We start from the raw sequence: 20,158 nt of genomic DNA, 5'->3' as shown, positions 1-20,158 counted from the left end.
TCTTACCTCCTGGTGGCCTCTGCACCTCACATCTTCCCAGATTCACTCCAATGGAAAAGAAAACACCATTTTCTTGTTGTTCCAGGAAAACTCCTGGGAGTAAAACTTATGGGACTTGATTAGGTAACATGCTCACATTTAGACCAGGGGGTACAATCAATTCCAATTAACTACATGGATAGAAAGTAAGGAATGGTGAAACCCCAGAAAAGGTGGGGAACTTTTACAAAAGAAGGGAGTATGTTCATGGGAAGGTATCAACAAGAAGTGTCCATTAGTGGGAAGTGTTGTCATTTTCTTTTTAGGATGAGAAATAATTAAGATAGATATAGAAACAAAATCCCAGAGAGGTCAAATAATTTTGCCTAATGTTATATGTTATTAAGTTATGGTGATGGAATATATATTAGTCATCATACTAGTGTCTTCCTCATAGACTTGTCAGGAGTAAAGTGAGAATTCAGGTTGCATTCTAAACATGTGTAATACATGATGAATAAATATTAACTATTATTTAAAACTGAAATGGAGAAGAGTTAGGTATTCATGAGTTTCTGAAATGTGGCAGCCTCATTTTTTCATTCAACTTAATAATTAATTTTCAATGAGAATTTCTAATGTGTACAAATCTATTTTTCTTTGTTGCCCCAGAATCAGGAATAATGGATAGAAAATCAGCTTACTGTTCTGTTTTATACCTTCTCAATTATTTGACAACTTTCTTTACCCAGTTCATTTAATTTGCATCCATTGAGTAATTTTTAGAGCTAACTCTTGGCCATGAAGATAAAGGGAACTTGCTCTTGAGGGCCTTGTAGCTTGAGGTGGAACTTCCAGGGAGCCCCTACAGAAGTACTTGGGAAGGATCTTGCCCCTGCATAGCCGCCCCTTTGTGAGTTTGCAGCCAAGATCTGGGGTCAAGCTGGACATGGAATTGGGAAGGGAAGAGCAAGGACACGTTCATAACTACCATTACTTCTGCACTGCCTCTCACCACCTTTAACCAGAATGACCTTCAGAGTCTGCTGCTTCTCTCCGATCTACTAAATCCCACACACATTTCCTTCTGGCCCCTCCTAACCTGCAACCATGCAGAGACTCTGGGGAATATAGTTGTAGGTCAGCCAGGTTGATCCAGCATGGAACATTACAGTCTACCCCTTGAAAACTTGGCACCTGTGCACATCTTTTTTAACCACATATAACTTTCAAATGAAAACAAAAACAAAATTATGCTTGTTCCTCGCCTGATAGGATTTTCTCTATACAACTTAAAACGTGACACATCTTCCTCCCAAAATGAGAACAAATTGAAAATGCCACATTATCTATGTTTGGATGACATTTCTCTTCTAACTGAGTCATACTTCTGCCTTCTGTACAAGGGTGGGCAAAGTAGGCTTACAGTTGTGAGTATACAAAACAGAGTTTATTCTTGTCTTATTATTTATTAATTATTGTAATATTTATTTGTATTACTTGTCATTTTCCAAACAAACAATTATAAACATATCTTTACCCACCTCCCCATATTCTATAACCAAAATACTGAAATGTAAGGTCAACCACTACTAACACATCTTTGTTGAAACACAGAAGAAGAGTGGGAGAGATGAAAAGGAAGGGAAATGATGTACACACACACACAAATATATATGCATATCTAATCTAACAAAAGAGAAACATGCAAATTGACTGTACCTCCCCTATACCCACAAGCCATGCCCACAAGCCAATCAGGAGTGAGTATGCAAATTAATCCAACTAAGATGGTGGCGGCCATGAAGTTGGAGTGATCAGGAGGCTTGGGTTGCCCCCAGCAATGGAGGAAGTCATGCTTCCCGCCTGAACTGCCGGCCCTGAGCTCCGCTCAAGGCTACAAAGTTTCAATTATAGAAGATAAATAAATTCCAGATACCTGCTTCCAGCCTGCCTGCAGGCATGGCCAGCCTGAAAATGGCCATCAGCCCCTCACCCAGGCTGGCCAGGCACCCCAGTAGGGCCCCCCACCCTGAAGGGGCTGTGGCAAGCCTGAAAACAGTCCTCAGCCCCTCACCCAGGCTGGCCAAACCCCCATGGGGTGAGGGTCCCTGCTGGGGGGCTTGGCTAGCCTGCAAACAGCCATCAGCCCCTCACCCAGGCTGGCCAGGCACCCCAGTGGGGACCCCCATCCTGAAGGGGCTGTGGCCAGCCTGAAAACAGCCCTCAGCCCCTCACCCAGGCTGGCCAGACACCCCAGTGGAACTCCCACCCTGATCCAGGACACCCTTCAGGGCAAACCAGCTGGCCCCCACTCGTGCACCAGGCCTCTATCCTATATAATAAAGGGTAATATGCAAATTGACCCTAACAGCAGAACGACTGGGAATGACTGGTCACTATGACACAAACTGACCACCAGGGGGCAGATGCTCAATGCAGGAGCTGCCCCCTGGTGGTCAGTACGCTCTCACAGGGGGAGCTCTGCTCAACCACAAGCCAGGCTGATGGCTGCCAACAGAGCGGTGGTGGCGGGAGCCTCTCCTGCCTCTTCAGCAGCACTAAGGATGTCCGACTGCAGCTTAGGCCTGTTCCCCACTGGCAAGTGGACATCCCCCGAGGACTCCAGAGCTGCTAGAGGGATGTCTGACTGACAGCTTAGGCCTTTTCCCCCCGGGGAGCGGGCCTAAGACAGCAAGTAGACATCCCCCGAGGGGTCCCAGACTGAGAGAGGGCACAGGCTGGGCTAAGGGACCACCCCGCTCCCCCGAGTACACAAATTTTTGTGCACAAGGCCTCTAATTAATCTATAATGTGGTGGGAAATCTCTAGAGAATGTTTCCTAAGGAAAAGGATTTGCCCTTTGATGGGCCAAAGATAAGAAGAAATTGACCAAAGAGCTAAGATAGGTAAGTTCCTAGAACAGTGGCTGGCACAGACCATATATCATGAACTTTATAAATTTTCATTGAATGAAGGTGCACCCTTTTATTATGTATCTCACAATGGTTGTAAGATAACTACTGATTTAAAAGATGTTAAAATGAAAAAAAAGTGAGCATTTTGGAATTGATGGGATAGGTGCACAATAAATATTTGCGGGATGAGTGAAAAATGAAGAATGGATATTGAGGGTGAGGCAACCAAAGATATTTATTTTTCAAATCAAAGGTTGGGTTAGAGAGGATTGTCTTAGTAGATAACTAATAAGATGTGGGGCCATAAATTCTAGACAGGAGCGTAGAGAAGACCCAGAAGACTGGCTCATTTGACTAGGCAGGAATGAAAGGCAGAGCAGGTTGAGAAAGATCCAAAAAACAACTATCAGATGAGTGAATCCATGTAGATGACTGGCCCTGATGTGTTTGTGCATCAGAATCTCAGGATTCTCACAGAACATAGAAACCATTGCATCAGACCTCCTACGACTTGCAGGACTCCCTTCTACCAAATTCTAGTTAAATGGCTGAAAACAGCCTTCTGGGTGAACTGGAACTTTTCTATCTGTCCATCAGGATTTATATTTCTATAAAGAGAGTAACCGAGGAAATGGACCTGTCCCACTGTTTTTTATGGTTGGCTCTGGCACTTAAAACAGCAACACCTCAAACACAGCAATTCCATCACATAGAGAAAGCTGTCAGGGTTTTCACAGGCATGGCGAGATGTGCCCTGGGATGGGGGACAGAACCTGCTGCAGCATTTATGAGATTTATGGTAAAGGGATTTACATGAAGGCTGAAGTTTAAGGCAAATAAATCCCAGAGGACAAATATTACCCATAATTGAATTACAAAGTCATTATCATGTGCTGAACAGAGCAACTTTATGACTCTATTGTGACAGGAGGAAACTTGTTAGAATATTTATGTGCCTGGAGTCCCTTCTGCATCACCAACCCAGAGAACACACCATTTCTTCCATGTGTCTCTCATGAGCAGTTAGCCTTCCTGAGTAACTCAATAGCCAAGAGGTAGAATCCAAAATAGATATAGCATAGAGCCACATCAGCACAAACCCCACACTTGACCTCACATTCAACAGTTCCTGTACCCACCATATTTATATTGTCAGCCTACGTCAGGCTCTTCCCATAATAACCAGGGCAGACCTAGAATAAATAAAAACTCTGGATGTCCATATTGTTTTCTACTTCTGAATAAAAGAAGAGTAAGAACATTTCAGCAATGAGCCATTTTTCCAATCATCATTTAAAAAAAGAATATAACTTTATTTTTGTGATCGTTGAAGTCTGTGAATCATGAACTAATGACAGCCTGAAATGCTACAGTAGTTTATCTGCTGTACATGATGAAATTACATCATCAGTCCATCACAGTGATCTGATTTAGTAAAAACAGATCACTTGAGTATTTATAGTAGCTTTGCTATAAATAAGTATATTCTTACAAGATTTGGCATAGTTTTTTTCCCCTTAACTTTTTATTTTGAAATAATTTTAGAATTACAGAAGAATTGCAAAGATAAGACAGTTTCCATATCTCTTCACTCAACTTTCTCTAATATTAACACCTCATATAATCATGGTGCAATATTCACAACCAGAAAATAGCATTAACATATTATGCCATCTAAAATGGAAATCTTGCTTGGGTTTCTATATGTTTTCTACTAATGTCCTATTTTCCAATCCAAGATTCAACCCAGAATCCTACATTGCATTTATTTATCATATTTCTGCAATCTCACATATCCTCAAATCTGTGGCAGTTCCTCAGTATTTCCTTACCTTTGATGAACTGAATAATTTTAGAGATCACTAATCAGTTATTTTTTTAATTACCATTTAGATTCAATTTTATTTTGTATTAATTTCAGGTGTAGAGCATAGTGGTTAGACAATCATATACTTTACAAAGTGTTCTCCCAATATTTCCAGTATCACCCGACACCATTCACAGTTGTTATAAAATTATTGACTAGTGAGTTGTTTTGTAGAATGTCCCTCAGATTGGGTTAGGCTAGTATTTTTTCATAATTACAGGGTTGTAGATTGTCAGGAAGTATGTCACAGAAATGATGTATGCTTCTTATGACATCGTATCAAGAAGTACAAGCATCAATATATCTCATTATTGATGATGTTCACCTTGACCACTTGCCTAAGTGGTATCTGCCAGGTTTCTCCACTGCAGTTACTGTTTTCTTTGTTTCATGCCCTTATTTTTTCGAAGTTCATACTCAAGGGAAGGAGAATTAAGCTCCAAATCCTGGCAGGAGGAGTATCAAAAATTGTGTGATCATATATTAAGATTGCCACAATAATTAGTAAATATTTTGGGAGATACTTTAATGATATGAATTTTACCCACTAATTTTAGTGTTTATCAGTTGATTTTGCTTTTAGCAATTATTACTGTGGCGTTCTCATGGACATTTTCTATTGTGATCACTTCTTATATATTGGAACTAGTTGCAGCCCCGACTGCCTCAGTCCTCACAACCCCGGCTTCGTCTGGAAGGTCATCCGGATGGTCATTGTGCTGTCCGGTCTAATTAGCATATTAGCTCTTTATTATATAGGATTCTTCTCTGAGGAATAATTGCCCCCTCTTGGATGCTTACTGATACCATTGTGTAGTTTCTCAACCAATAAGGTGACTGGAAAAGATGGTGAATAAGCCCAATACTGGATTATGTTTTGTTTCTTTTTTGTCTCAGGTATCTCTCTGCCCTTGATTGGAGCTGGTAGCTAGATAATTCCTGGTAGATATTACTGTGTCATAAGATGTCACCTGTTAAATAAGGGCAAAACCTCCCTGCCTAATAAAGTTCTTTTGAAAGGAATATTTTAGGGTCTGACCTGGAATGAAGATCTCAGAAGTAAATGCATTTTCCCAGTGATGCATTCCCTTTATTGGTCTCAGAGGTGGGGATTCCCCCCAGGGGTTCTGCATCCTCCCCTCTTTGTTTAGTTGGGCATCTCACTGAAACTGAATCTTCACCATAAGGAGGGTGATGTGCAGGTTCTCTCTCTCTCTCTCTCTCTCTCTCTCTCTCTCTCTCTCTCTCTCTCTCTCACACACACACACACACACACACACACACACACATACATACACACACACACACATACATACACACACACACACACACTATTCTCCCTTTCCCTGTCTCTCTGTCCTAGCCAAGAAAAAATGCAAGACTTGCTGCTCCCTCAAAACAAAACAAACCTATTGAGAGGTGCTGACCTCTGTTGTTTCACAGTGATTTTAATTCCCTGAACAAAGAAACCAGGTTTCTAACTGACCTATTTTCAAATATATGAAAAATATGGTACAGAAAATGGGTAACTATCCTAAACAAATAAGCATTCTTATAAATGAAAACCTTGAATGATACCATCTCTGTAGACCCACAATATGGACAGGCAGTTTATAAAAGAATAAAGTGGCAATTAAATAAAAATATTTAACCTCACATGTAGAAAATAAAAATTGGAGCAAAAATAACATGGCTTTTATTAGTCTATCAAATTGATTAAATTTTTGAGAAGGTAATGCTTAGCCTTGGTGAGAACTTGGGAAATGGACAGCTTTATATGCTGTTCCTAGGAGTGTAATTTGTATAAACTTTCCAGGAGACAGTTGGACAATATATCAGGAGTCTTAAACAAATATCTATTCTCTTCAAGCCAGTGAAATTCCCTTTTTTAATAATTCTTCCAATTGGAAAACTGAGAGTTCAGTGAGACATGCTAATATTTACCTACAAAGATAATTAGCACAGTGTCATGTATAGACAATACCAATACCCCATGGTCAGAATGTGACTTAAGTATATTATAGAATATTGTGAAGCTAGAAAAACAGTGATGTCCATAGTAAATTTTGTTGTGTTATATTATTAGTATGATGCAAAAATTATTTTTTATAAAGGAATGCCTACACAGAGAAAAAGTACTAAAGGATCAACAACAAAACATTAAAGGTGGTTATTTCTAGATGGAAGGATTGTGTGAATGTTGTTGTTGTTTTTCTTTTTAAACTTCAGCACACTTTCCATTATGTTTGACATATTGCTTTTATTATTTTTTTTTATTGCTTAAAGTATTACAAAGGGTATTACATATGTATCCATTGACATATTGCTTTTAGTATTAGAGTTTTAAAAAACAGTGTGGGCCCAGCCAGCATGGCTCAGTGGTTGAGTGCCAACCTATGAACTAGGTGGTCATAGTTCGGTTCCCAGTCAGGACACTTGCCCAGGTGGCAAGCTTGATCCCCAGTGGGGGGCATGCAGGAGGCAGCCAATCAATGATTTGCTCTCATCATTGATATTCTATCTCTCTCTCTCCCTTCCCCTCTGAAATCAATAAATAAAAATAAAAAGTGTGATTTATATCAATTATGCCAAATATATTAATAAAGAAATCAAGCATATTTCCCAATGAGGTGGATTGGTGGACGACAACCAACAGAAAGGCACTGAGACCACTGGAGAATAGCCACAGAAAATGGAATCTCTTCTCTCCTTCTCCTCTTCCTCCTTCTTGTTCTCCTCCTCCTCCTCTCCCCTTTGTCATCCTCATCATGTCTCCAACTCTTTCATCTACTTCTCTTTTTCTTCTATATTTTCTTCCTCATTTTCTCTTTCACTCTTTCCTCCACCTTCCCTGTCCTCTCTCCTCCCCTGTTTACCCACCTTTATAAACCCCCCTCTTCTCCCACCTCTCCTATTTCCATCATTCTAATAGATTTTCAACTCTAACTTTAGGAATTTACACTGATAGTACAATATTAATTTCTTTTAAAAAGGTAAATTAAGCCTGGACGGTGCTGCTCAGTTGTTGAGCATTGACCCCTGAACCAGGAGGTCACAGTTTGATTCCCTGCCAGGGCACATATCTGAGTTTTGGGCTTAATCCCCAGTGTGGGGTGTGCAAGATCAATGATTATCTCTCATCATTGATGTTTCTATTTCTCTCTCCCTCCCCCTTTTTCTCTGAAATCAATAAACATATTTTTTAAAAAAGATACATTAAAAGGTGTATTTTTCATCATCACATTGGTTTTCTTGGTCAAGCAGTCAAGAGTTCAAAGGCAAACTGGCATAGCCTTCAGAGTGTTTTCACAGGATCTCATCTCGGTGTTTGCCCATTGCAAATCCCTTCAAACCTGGACTCAGAACTCCACAGGTGCTTTGTAAATAAGCAAAGTACCAAGGAGACTAGCTCCTTTTGACAGCCCAGGAATTTTTGTCTCTGCTGTGAAGATGGATTTAATTCCCAACTTCAAGCTTAGAAGCCCTGATATTTGCAGGTATAAACTAAACGTAATATTCAGCCTGTTTCCAAGCACTAGGACACGGAACTCTCTAATGTTCCTACCTGTGCTACCCTAATTGCCAACACACCTCTTAGTCTCTTCTGGCTGCTGTAAGAAAGTACCCAGGCTGGATGGCTTTTATTTTTTTTAAATTTAAAATCTATTGTTTATTTATGTGAGAGATAGAGAGAGGGGAAAGAGCGATAGAAACATCAATGAAGAGAATTCATTGATCCGCTGCCTCCTGCACGCCCTACACTGGGGATCGAGCCGGCATCCTAGGCATGTGCCCTGACCAGGAATCGAACTGTGACTTCCTGGTTCATAGGTTGACACAGCCACTGAGCCATGCTGGCCGGGCTGGATGGTACTTGAAGGACAGAAATTTATGTGTCACCTTTCTGGAAGCTGGGAGTCTGAGATCAGGGTTCCAGGGGGTTCTGATGAAGGCCTTTTCTGGGTTTCAGTCAGCTGTTCTCTCCTTTTGTCCTCTCCTGGCAGAAGGGGTGAGGGATCACTCTGGCCTCTCTTATAAGAGCACTAATCCCATTCATCAGGGTTTTACCCTCATAACCTAATCACCTCCCAAAGGCCCCCACCTCCTAATACCATTACCTTGGAGTTAGATTTCAACATCTGAATTTTGGAGAGACACAAACATTCATCCCATGGCAACACAAAATCCTTGCAGGAAGTCAACATAACTGAAGTTGCCCCATTTATTTATCCGATATTTGTTAGTGTGAGACAAACACATTGATTTCTGAGTCAACACGATTTCCCTGAGATACAAAGAGGTCAAAAGAAAAGGGGTTCTTGGCTTTTGGGTTTTCCCATGAGAAGGATCACTGGAGTGAGTCAGGAACCTGGATTGTGTTTCCATCCTTGACCCTGTGTGCGTGGTGTGACCTTGGACAAGGCATTTGCTCTCCTGAGGATTTGGTTTCCTTAATTGTGACATGAGGGGTTAGGGCTGGTTAATCTCCAGCAAACTTTTCACCCCTAAAGGACCCTTAACTCATACTGTTCACCAATACTCTCCACAAATCTTAAGTTTTATTGTCATTATCCTGTTTTACAGTTGGTACATAGAGTTGTAGAGAAGTTAGAAAGCGTAGGTTCCAATCTGATTGTATCATTATTAATTGTATGCCCTTGAGCAGGTAAATTGCTTTCAGAGATAATGCTGCTTTTCTTTTATCTCACCATTATGTTTTCCCTGAATTTGTGTCACGTGTGAATTTCCTAGGCACACAATATCCTTATTGAAGATGTTGACTATTGCTGAACAGGTCATCAACAAGGGCACAGCCTCACAGGGCCTGTATTATATCAGTCCCACACTTAAAATATGTACACCAGCCACAGATCAGCACCATATGAAAAACACAATATATTTTTTAATGTAGTTAAAGCATCCTTATAGCTCATATACATTAACATTTTTACTATACAACTTTCAAGAGATATTGTCCCCATCTGATATAATTTATATTTATATTTATGCTATTTATATTATTTATATTTATACACACTATCTTCTCTATTGAAATATAAGCCACATGAGGGGTGGGACCTTGCTCTGTTTTGTTCACTGCTAAACCTTCAGGACCTAGAAAAGTCACTGGCACATTGTCAGCGTTCAGTCAATACTATGCACTCATTAACAAATTCCACTGAGGTTTTACTGTCTTCCCGGCTGCTGTTCAGTGTCAAGGCTACCCCAGGCATCTTCAGTCTAGAGCAATTGTCTCCATGGCAAGTTACCTGCAACAACACCCTAGGAGATGTACAAGATGATTCATTGAAATGCGGGAAGAAAATTTTACAATTTCTGATTTATTTGCTTCTGTTTTAGTTTTTATTTTGTGTATATTTTCTAAAGTTAATATGTACATACTCTAGTATATTTCTACAGCTTACAACACACATCCTGTATTGGGCATCTGCTAATTTTTTCCCCTTGCTTGATATGTTCAAACAAAAAAAAAATTGGAGAGTGTCATTCTTGGAATCCTTTTATGGAATTTAATTTCTCTGGGTCAGATAGTTTCCAACATCCAAATGCTCAGGTTTCCATTAATTTACGCTCATATTTGCTCTACCCTCTATTCTGCAGTTCGTTGTCCTTAACAGAAATGGAAAGAAACAGGTAGTGGAAAGGTTCTCTTCGCTCCTTGTCTCTGTTAATATGGCCCTTCTGGTCCCAAACAAGACCACCATACCTTCTTCCTCTCTGTCTGAATTGAAGATGAACAGGAACACACACCTGGTGTCCTTAGCATTGTCTTTCACTGCCACACTCTTCAACTGCTTAGCTTTCCTAGCAGTCTTAGTAAGATGGTGTCAGGGTTGTAAGTATTCTGAGATTTGAGAAAATTCCAGATCTTCTCTTCACATAAATGTTACTCTTCTATTTTTCCTGTTGTGATTTGCACACAATGATTACATCTCCTCTTGAACTTTGTTTCCCAGACTGAAGAAATATTCTTGTTTTTATTAACAATGCAGATTTACTAATATTAAGAATAATCCATAACTACATCTTCCTTGTAAAAGGTTTTTAAATTGCTGCTGAAGATAATGATCCTTTTGACTATCACCCCCAATTCTAAAGTCTCCCAGAGGTGGCTACCATTAGGAATTTAGAATGTGTATCTCTAGTAACTCTTTTTCCATGGGTATGCTTTTTTTTATTATTTGCTTTCGGTTAATCAATAGACAGAATTTAGATAAATTGAGTATTTTCATTTAATAGATTGCAAGAAGTAGTTAGAGATCTATCTCATTAATTTTATGTTCTGGCATAGCACAGTCTCCAAGATAAATTGACTAAAATTAACAAGTTGCTAAAAATACATGGGGTATGATATCACTGAAGTTTAAAAAGATAATAAGAAACCTTATTTAAAAATATTGTGAGTTACTCTTTCCCTCCACCCCAAACTCTTTGATCATTTTAAATGTGTTTCTCTGCATCTTATCCACACTATTATTTCCAAACGGGGGGTCAGGAGGGTGATCTTGTCATCCTCCTGATGTCTCTCTAGATCCCCTCATCTGTATTCAGGAAAAAACACACCAAAAAACAGACAAACAAGGGGAGGAGCCAAAAAGTTGGGAAATAAGAAAGCAGGAAATGCAGACAAGGGAGAGTAGGGAAGGGGAGGGGAGCATGGGCACAGAATGGTTTGTCTTGACCAATTTAGACCTGGTCATTTGATGTCTGCCAAGGCATGTTTCGTGTTTCTAAGCATGGCTCTTCAAACTCAACTTTATTTCTATCAAACACTTTGTGCAGCAAATATCATTATCTCCCACAATCATCCTAAGCATTATATATTCCTTCATTCTGGGTCAGACACCCCATTCCTGGTTTCCCTCTCTCCTTTCTCCTCTCTCCCTTTCTCCTCTCTCCCTCTCTCCTCTCTCCCTCTCTCCTCTCTCCCTCTCTCCTCTCTCCCTCTCTCCTCTCTCCCTTTCTCCTCTCTCCTCCCTCCTCCTTCCCCTTTCATCCCCTCCCCTCCCCTCCCCTCCCCTCCCCTCCCCTCCCCTCCCCTCCCCTCCCCTCCCCTCCCCTCCCCTCCCCTTCCCTTCCCTTCTCTTCTCTCCCTGATGTACTTTGTTGCAGACCTCATATAATTAACAGTGAGGCTTCTGGTTCTAGGAGTAAGGATGACAAAATACAGAATTTGATGAGTTCAAAGTTGTTGGCCATGCTGATTGTCAGTAAAAAAAAATTAGCATCTTTTTACTTGTCTGTCTATAATAACTACCTTTCTTTCTGGGTAACCAGTGTGACAGTATGGAGACCAGATGAAAGAAAGCATGCTTCTTGGGCTTAAGGTCAAGGTTAAAATGATACCTTCAGATTGTGTTGTATTTTTTTCTAACCCATTTCCCTTAGATGGGCAGAGATGAGACCTCAGGCTAAGCTGCTTTGCTCAAGAATAAAAGTTGCCGTGTTCACCTGGACTCTCTTGATGATATCTGTCTTAAGACCTAACCGAAGTGGCGAGGGAAGGGGAAACGCTTCACTACAGAAGAGGAAGTCCGGGTGTCCAGTTGCTAATACCTGTGGGCACTTTGTTACTTCCCTCTGTAGCAGACAGCACCACTTGCCTCAATGGGCTTTGTTTATGGAGAGACCCGTGGGACCAGGAGTGCTCCATCTACAACAAGACAGAGGAAGACAGGTGTCTCCACCTCCCCCGCTTTGTCCCTCTGCAGATTCCTCATCACTCCTTCCATGGCATTTACTGCAGATCTCAACCCCAATAAACAGGTGCTGTCCCATCACCATGTTTATTTTTAATGCTTGCTCTGCCGTTATCTCATAGGGCATTTTTGGCTCTGCAGCATTTATTGAGCACTACAGTAAACTGGTATAAACTCGGACAAAATGCCAGGAGAATGATAAGCCAGTGACATTTCTGACTCTCTCTGTAGAACATGTTGACAAAGGCTGCATTTGGCGATTGTATTTCAGAAAGCTAACATTGTGTTGCTCACATCACAGTGGACTGGACCAGGGAGGGGATGTTTTATTTGCATTCTTGACATTGGTAAGTCTCAGATTTTATTCATAAATGTCTCCTATGTGTGATGCCAGCTGAAGATACTCTGAGTGTAGATACAGGAGGCTGGCTTTGTCTTGTTTTTATCAACAGAGCTGGATCTGGGATGGCCTGAGGGCCTTCCCCTTACACTTTGCTTTGACAGGTAGGACTACACATAGATAGATGGGGACACGGTTCTTTTCAGTTGTTTATAAACTTGAGCACTTAACTTTCTTCAATGGCCTTTTGCATCAAATACAAAACCTAAAACGTGGTGCACACAGGGCCCCTGCGCAGCCTTTTATTGTATCTTCTACTGCTCTCCTCTGAAAACATTAGATTCACGCTATTGACTTACTAGCGGATGCCTATCTGGGTCATCCTCTCTCTAACCTAGGACCTTTTTAGCTTCTATGCTCTTCCACCCCCTCTCTATTACATCTCCTTTAAGATTCAATCCATTTACTCTAAAGACTTCCTGTTCCTTCCTTCTCCCCCAGGTCTCTCTCTGCAAGTGAAAGGACAGCAATCCCGTGTCTTCAAGAGCACCTTGTATATTAGAACCCCATCTCATTGGGTTATTGTCTCTTTCATAGTTCGGAGGCTTCTCTGGGCAGAGCATCTGTAGCTCTTGTTCTTATCACATAACAGGGCATTGAGATGTTTCACTGAGTGCATAAGTGTTTTTATTCATTCGTGTACCTCATCTCTGAGCTGTTGACTCTTTTTTTTTTGTCTATTGATTTATGATGATTAATCATTTCTGCTAATAGGGTACCCGTGATCTCTCAAGAAGCTTTTATTACCAACATTAATTTTAATTTTGAGATGAGTATTAATATTCTCCATATGCCTCCTGAATAAGAAAGGGAAAGAAGAGAAGAAAGAAATCGGGTGCATTTCTGAGCCCTTGCTATGTGCCAGGAATCTGCTAAGTGCTTTAAGATATATATTCTAGGAAAACGTATTTTAGCCTCATTTTATACATGAAAAAACATCAAAGTACAGAGATGTTAAGTGACTTGCCAAATATCACACACACAGAGATAAAGTGATAAATGTGGATATGGCTGGTTGTGCACTTCTTCTGTATCCAAAAACATTCAGTAAACATGTATTGGATATCTATACATGGCATGCTTGGTGCCTACATGGAAATTCAGAAAGGTTTGAGCTTGTCTGTGAATAAGAGGGATAGACAAATGAGTCACCAGTTGAAACCCGGCCTCATTTATGCCGTGCAAATGTACGCCTATGGTTCTGGAAGTGTCAAAAGTGAACCAGCTTAGCTTAAGTGGCACCCCTGCTAGGAAGCCTGTTTTCAACTTCACGTGTCTGCAGCTGAGCCATGACTGTAAGTGTTAACAAGGTAGAAGGAGGTCAGAAGGCTTTCTAGACACAGATGCAAGTACACGCAAAGACCTGCAGATTTCCCTTCTGTGAAATTCAGTTCTAGAAGGGAATTCTCTCAAATAGACCTAAAGGCAATATGAAGATATAAAGATATATGAAGATATAAAGATACAGCCGCCCTGTTGACTTTTCATATCATGAAAGGACCACGTTTTTCCTCTCATATTTATGGAGAGATTCTTTCTGACCAAAGGGAAAGAAGAGAAGGACCTTTCCATAAAGGACCAACCAGATGGATCAGATAGATATATAGGAAATATGGACCCGTGTAAAAGTATTACCTATGTATTTATCTAGGAAACTTTTTTTCCCCTCTATGCTCTGGTAAGCACAGACAGTTTACTGATAAAAAATGAGCAGCTGCCTTTCTGGAGCCCAGAGAAATCAGAGAAGCATTTATGTAAAGAGGTCCAGCCAACCATGAAGCATGACTGGGACATGTGCACAGGGCAGGCTAGAAGCATCAAGCAAAGATGCCCCACACTCTGTACTTATTACTGGCTAGACATACTTTAAGCCATTCTTTTTTTTTTTTAATCCCCACCCAAGGATATTTTTCCATTGATTTTTAGAGAAAGTGGGAAGGATGGGGAGGTGACACAGAGAGAGAAACATCGATGTGAGAGAGAGACACATCCATTGGTTGCCTCCTGCATGCACCTACGACCAAGGTACATGCCCTTGACCGGAAATGAAGCCGGGACCCTTCAGTCCACAGGCTGATGCTCTAGCCATTAAACTAAACCGGATAGGGCTTGAAGCCTTTCTTGACATCTCACTCTGAAAATAAGATGAAGAGAACATTTTGGATTAAATTTTATGTTTATGCTGTTTTCCTTTGGTTTATCATCATTTTTAGCATTATTTGGGTAAAATTGGCAAATAGAATTATATTTAAAGTGTATAATGTGTACACTGTGCAAGGGTACTTTGAGTTATTACATCCATCACCTCACATGTTTAACTTTTTTGTGTGTGAGTGTGAATCCATAATTTCTACTCTCTTAGCAAACTACAACTATAAACACAGTATTAGCAACTGTAGTCACCATGTTATTATACATTAGACCCTCAGACCTTATTCATTTCAAAATGGAAAGCTTGTGCCCTTTTACTTACCATCCTCTCCCCATTTCCCCTTTCCCCAGCCCCTAGCAACCATCTACCTATCTATCTATCTATCTATCTATCTATCTATCTATCTATCTATCTATCATCATCAAGTACAATATGTGGTCTTAAAATGTACAGAAAACCACCAAACTGCAGTTCCAATCAACATTTATAAATGGGCTAGAGAATGATACGTTGTTCAGTGTACCCATGAGCTTCTGTAAGGTGCCTGGTCAATGCCAGGACCATTAAAACCAGTACCTCCGCAGACATTTAGCATGGCTTGGTGTCCGCTTTTGAGAATTCACTAGTGCTACACATAAAAGCAGCAATAATTCTTTATAACCTGGAGGTACTCCTAGACTGCAAGAACATGGGTGAGAGCACATAAGCAAATAAAAATAGTTGGAAACTCGGTGGTTTTGGCTTGAGAGTTTTATTTTGTTGTTGCAGTTGTTTTATTACGGATGGACAAGTATTCAAGCAGGGTACAGGAGCTGGTTTGGCCCAGCAGACGCTGGAGAAACAAAGGCCTCTGTGCTGTCCCCGCCTCATTTCCTTAACTAAGAGGGACAGCCCCTTGAAACAACAGCTGCTGCCCTTACATACATCAAAAGATCTTCAGAAGCTACTGCTTTTATTGATTTGGGGCAGGGGTGGGCAAACTTTTTGACTCGAGGGCCACAATGGGTTCTTAAACTGGACCGGAGGGCCGGAACAAAAGCATGGATGGAGTGTTTGTGTGAATTAATATAAATTCAAAGTAAACATCATTACATAAAAAGGTACGGTCTTTTATTTCAATAGTTTTATTCATTTCAAATGGGCCGGATCTGGCCCGCGGGCCGTAGTTTGCCCACGGCTGATTTGGGGCCATGAGCACTTGAAACGATGCAACTGGGTGCAGAGTCATCATTTTGCCTCCCATGGACACTAAGCATAAGCCAAGCAGATAGGTTCACTTGCTAGTTTCAATAACATGTTTCAGGGATGCCAGTCTTCTAGGAATAACTGGTGCTACTCATTTCAAGAAAGGAACTCTGAGCACGCAACATGGGAGGTGAACAGTGGGTAACTACCCAGTTGTAATTTGCAAAACCAGTTAACTATTAGGTTTTCTAGTTTGAGGCCTGTCAGGGAGCTTGTTTGCTTTTTAATGCTGGTGACCTTGGCCTTGTCAGAAGAGGTCAGCTCTGGATCCAGTCAATGCTTCAGTATGGAAGTGGAGGGCCACTGTTCCTGGACAAGCAGTCCCAGCAAAACTTAACTGAACTGGGGGTGAAGGTGTCACTGTCTGCCTGTATTCAGATTCCAGTGATGAAATTCACACAAGCATGTGCCCTTATCTCTTTGGGGTCAATGATAAACCCTTATTAGGGCATTTCTGCTTTCTGGAAGAAGAAAGCAGGACTTAATGTTTTGAGCATAGACTAAATTTCAAGCCATCTATCAATCAGAAAACTTACTGACAGTGATAATAGGGCCTTCAGGAGACTTATTTTATTTTCAGATGAAGAGAGACTAAGCCACCTAGGTTTCAGAGTCTTTAGCTGGGAAAAATGGGTTCAAGTAAGAAGAGTTATGGGCATGCCCTTAGGATAATGATTAATTTACTTATTTTGAAGAGCTCACAAACCATTATACAATCTCCCTCCCTCCCTGTCTTCTCTCCTTCTTCCCTTCCTTTGTCCCTTCATTCATTTATTTCTTCCTTCTTTCCTTCAACATTTAACTAGTATAGCTCAAGCCTACATATAGAAAAAAGTCTCCACTAGCTCCCAGTTGGGGCTGGGGGTGGGGTGGGGTATGCAAGTTGGAGAAGGAGCTGCTTTGATCTGGGGGAGGACACAAAAATGATGATAACGAACTCTTACAGGATTTATATCAAAATATTTCTTGGTAGGGGGAGAATGATTTTCCTGGTGTAACTGGGAAATATTCAATGGAGGAAGTGATTTTCAGTTGTGTCTTCAAATTAGAGTCAAAGAAAATTAGGTGAAACTGGAGAAGAGCATTTCAAGTTGAAGACAGAAACTTCCCGAGGCTTACAGAGGGCTGAGCAGCTAGCGGGCACTTCTGGGGGATTGGCAATCTTTCAGTGTGCCTGGAGATGGGGCAGTGCCCGGAGATGGGGCAGCAGAAGTGAGATGGGACCCATCAGGTAGGGCCCCACTGCGTCCTGACTCTGATGAGTATTTTTTAAAATCTTTATTGTTGAAAGTATTATATATATATTCCCTTTTTTCTGCCATCGAATCCTTACATCCTGTCCCCTCTCCCCCCAGGCGTCCACCACCTATTGTCTGTGTCCATGGGTAACATTGGTATGTTCTCGCATGAATGTGATGGCCGGGCTGCACTAGCTCAGGGCAGTCAGAGGTGCAGTTTTGAGGCATGTGACTATTTCCATGTAGAAATGAAACAAATTAAATGGAAGTTCTGCAGATCCTGATGAGAGCAAATTATAGACGGTCCCACATTTAATTCATCTTCCTGTATAGAAGTCTGAGAGAGAGTATGATCACCCGTATTACTTATGTAACAAAATAATTGTTTTCGATTTAATATGGCTCGCTGCAAGATTACACTACATAATATGCGTCTCTGAGGCATTTTAAATAGGCCCTTATTTTATTTACACATATAGTTTCGGGCACATACCATAGTGATACATCTGTATTTGTCCCTGACATTGGTCCAACAGTAAAGAGAATGGTTATTCTTTTGCTATACTGCATTCACATTGGTTAGGTCATGTGTTTTGTTTTCATAGTTCATAGGGTAACAGTAGGTAGTTCTGCAAATTTCAAATGAGAGAATTAATTAGATTACTTTGCTATGCAATCGCTGTTCAAGTCAGGCAGCTAAAACCACCTGCCTGGCATTGCCTGATAAGTCTTGAAAGTTTAATACACTGTCAGGGAGATGGTTGCTGGAGACCACGTGCCATGCGTAGGACTTATTGAAAAGCCTGAGCTAATAACACACAGTATCTCTGCCCAAGTCAAGCCTGGACTCCACTGAAGAAAGGTTTCATTATTGTTTTTATGTGAAGTGGAAATTTTGCTGTCAGACTTTACAAGTAAACAGGGTAGATGTGCCCCAAGGATGGTGGTTTTAGAATCCTGTGGACATCAGTAGTACGCAGGCTCAGCTGAGCTTCTCTAAGGCATGTGTGAAGTTGCTAAGGTTGATGTTCCTTTTCATGTTCCTTCACTTTTTAGGTCTGTGATGGGCTCAAACAAGGAACCAGATCTTGTGCATCTCGAGGCAAGAACTGTGGATGGTCGTAAGTAAATCAAGTTTTCCAAGGTGTTCACAGTGATACTAGTTTGATCAATCCACCACGAACCACGTCTTTGTTCAGGAAACTCGTTGGCAATAATCCAACTCATTTGGACATGAGGACTTTTCCAGCTTTTAGTAATTCAGAATTGTCTTAATCATTTTTGACAACTCTCATTCAATCAGGCTCTTTTGCTTTCCTAGTAATGTGAAAAGTCAGAATTCCTTATTTCTACCATGTTTTATTGTTGTGATTGCTGCTGCTTTGTTTTGATTGGTTTTTCCTGTTTCCTTATTTTATTGGATGTCGTTCGAGCAATGTCTCCCTGTCTTGTTCGGAGACACACAAAGCATTTAGAGGGCACAGGGGAGAAAAGAATCATCCTGTGTGTCCCTATGAGAAGCAGCAGGAGGGCAAAGTCTGCACCTTAGGTGTTCAGAGCAGCCCTAGCTAGGCCATCCACAGTGAAGGACTCCACATGATGTGAAGATCATGGCTTTAGGTACATGACCGAGAGGAAAGTAAGGTGCAAATCTAGAATTTAAACCGTTGTCTGAAAAAAATCAAGCCTGCTCACTAATTGTGTGACCTTGAAAAATCTACTTAGACCCTTTAAGCCTCAGCTTCTTCACTGTAAATTAAATAAGTTAACAAAAATGTGTCCTATAGTAGCTAACATTTACAGAGCACTTACCCCGGACCAAGAATTATGTTAGACACTTTATCTCCTTTAGCACAAGGAATCCTCACAATTTGTGGGTTGTTGTTCCTGTTTTGCAGATGAGGAAATCAAGTCATAGAAAGTTTAACAAATATATTTAAACAACAGCAATATACCTTTTCTTCTTCTTCTCTGGTCCTGAGGTTCTCCTGAAGGTCTGAGAGTTGACGGGTTACCACTAGGTCTAAGATTGGGCACTAAAGGTGAAAAGGATGAAGGGAAAGGGAACATGTATAGAAGAAAGGGATGAGGAAAGAAAGACAGAGGAAGAAAGAGGCCCCAAATGTAGAGGAGAGAAAGAGAATGGACTGTCTACAGTTACCACCAAGCAATGAGGCTGTTAGAGGTTGTCCGACACTGAGCAAGAGAATGTTAATTTAGTTATGGAGACATTTCCTATCTAAAAAGTATCCCTCACAATTCAAAAGCATCACTGTCACTGGCGCCTGCACCTGTCTACTTGTCCTCAGCTCTTTGAACACAAAGACAGCAGCGATACCTGCACTTTACCAGCTGACAACTCAAAAGTCACCGGTCATCCCTGCAGCCCAGACTCTTCAGAAATCGCATGTGCTCTGCAACTCTGCACACACCATGAGATTCTGCATCTCTAGAGGTTTTGCTTCCCTTTCGGAGAATGAATATATGCTTTGGCAGAATCAATGAGAGGATAGGTCAGGGACCAGCACCTTCCTCCTTTTTAAATTTAGGCAGGGTAGCGGTATATCATGGCATCTGCCCCACCCTGTGCCTGGCACAGAATGAGTGGAGACACCTCCATTGCCCTGCAGCTGATTAT

At 41.0% G+C, this 20,158-nt stretch overlaps 1 protein-coding gene across 4 annotated transcripts in view; it reads left to right on the top strand.

Moving 5' to 3' along the window:
- The window catches only part of SORCS1 (sortilin related VPS10 domain containing receptor 1), a 463,918-nt gene that overhangs the window by 312,290 nt on the left and 131,470 nt on the right, over window positions 1-20,158 (top strand). For all 4 annotated transcript variants that reach the window (XM_059661339.1, XM_059661340.1, XM_059661338.1 and 1 more), the window contains exon 6: window positions 18,577-18,641. In XM_059661339.1, coding sequence (XP_059517322.1) covers window positions 18,577-18,641 — 65 coding nt within the window. The remainder of the gene's footprint in view (window positions 1-18,576; window positions 18,642-20,158) is intronic.

Source organism: Myotis daubentonii, chromosome 13 (genome assembly GCF_963259705.1).
Source record: "Myotis daubentonii chromosome 13, mMyoDau2.1, whole genome shotgun sequence".
In the NCBI taxonomy this organism is placed as follows: Eukaryota; Metazoa; Chordata; class Mammalia; order Chiroptera; family Vespertilionidae; genus Myotis; species Myotis daubentonii.
This window is presented reverse-complemented; position numbering and strand designations above follow the sequence as displayed.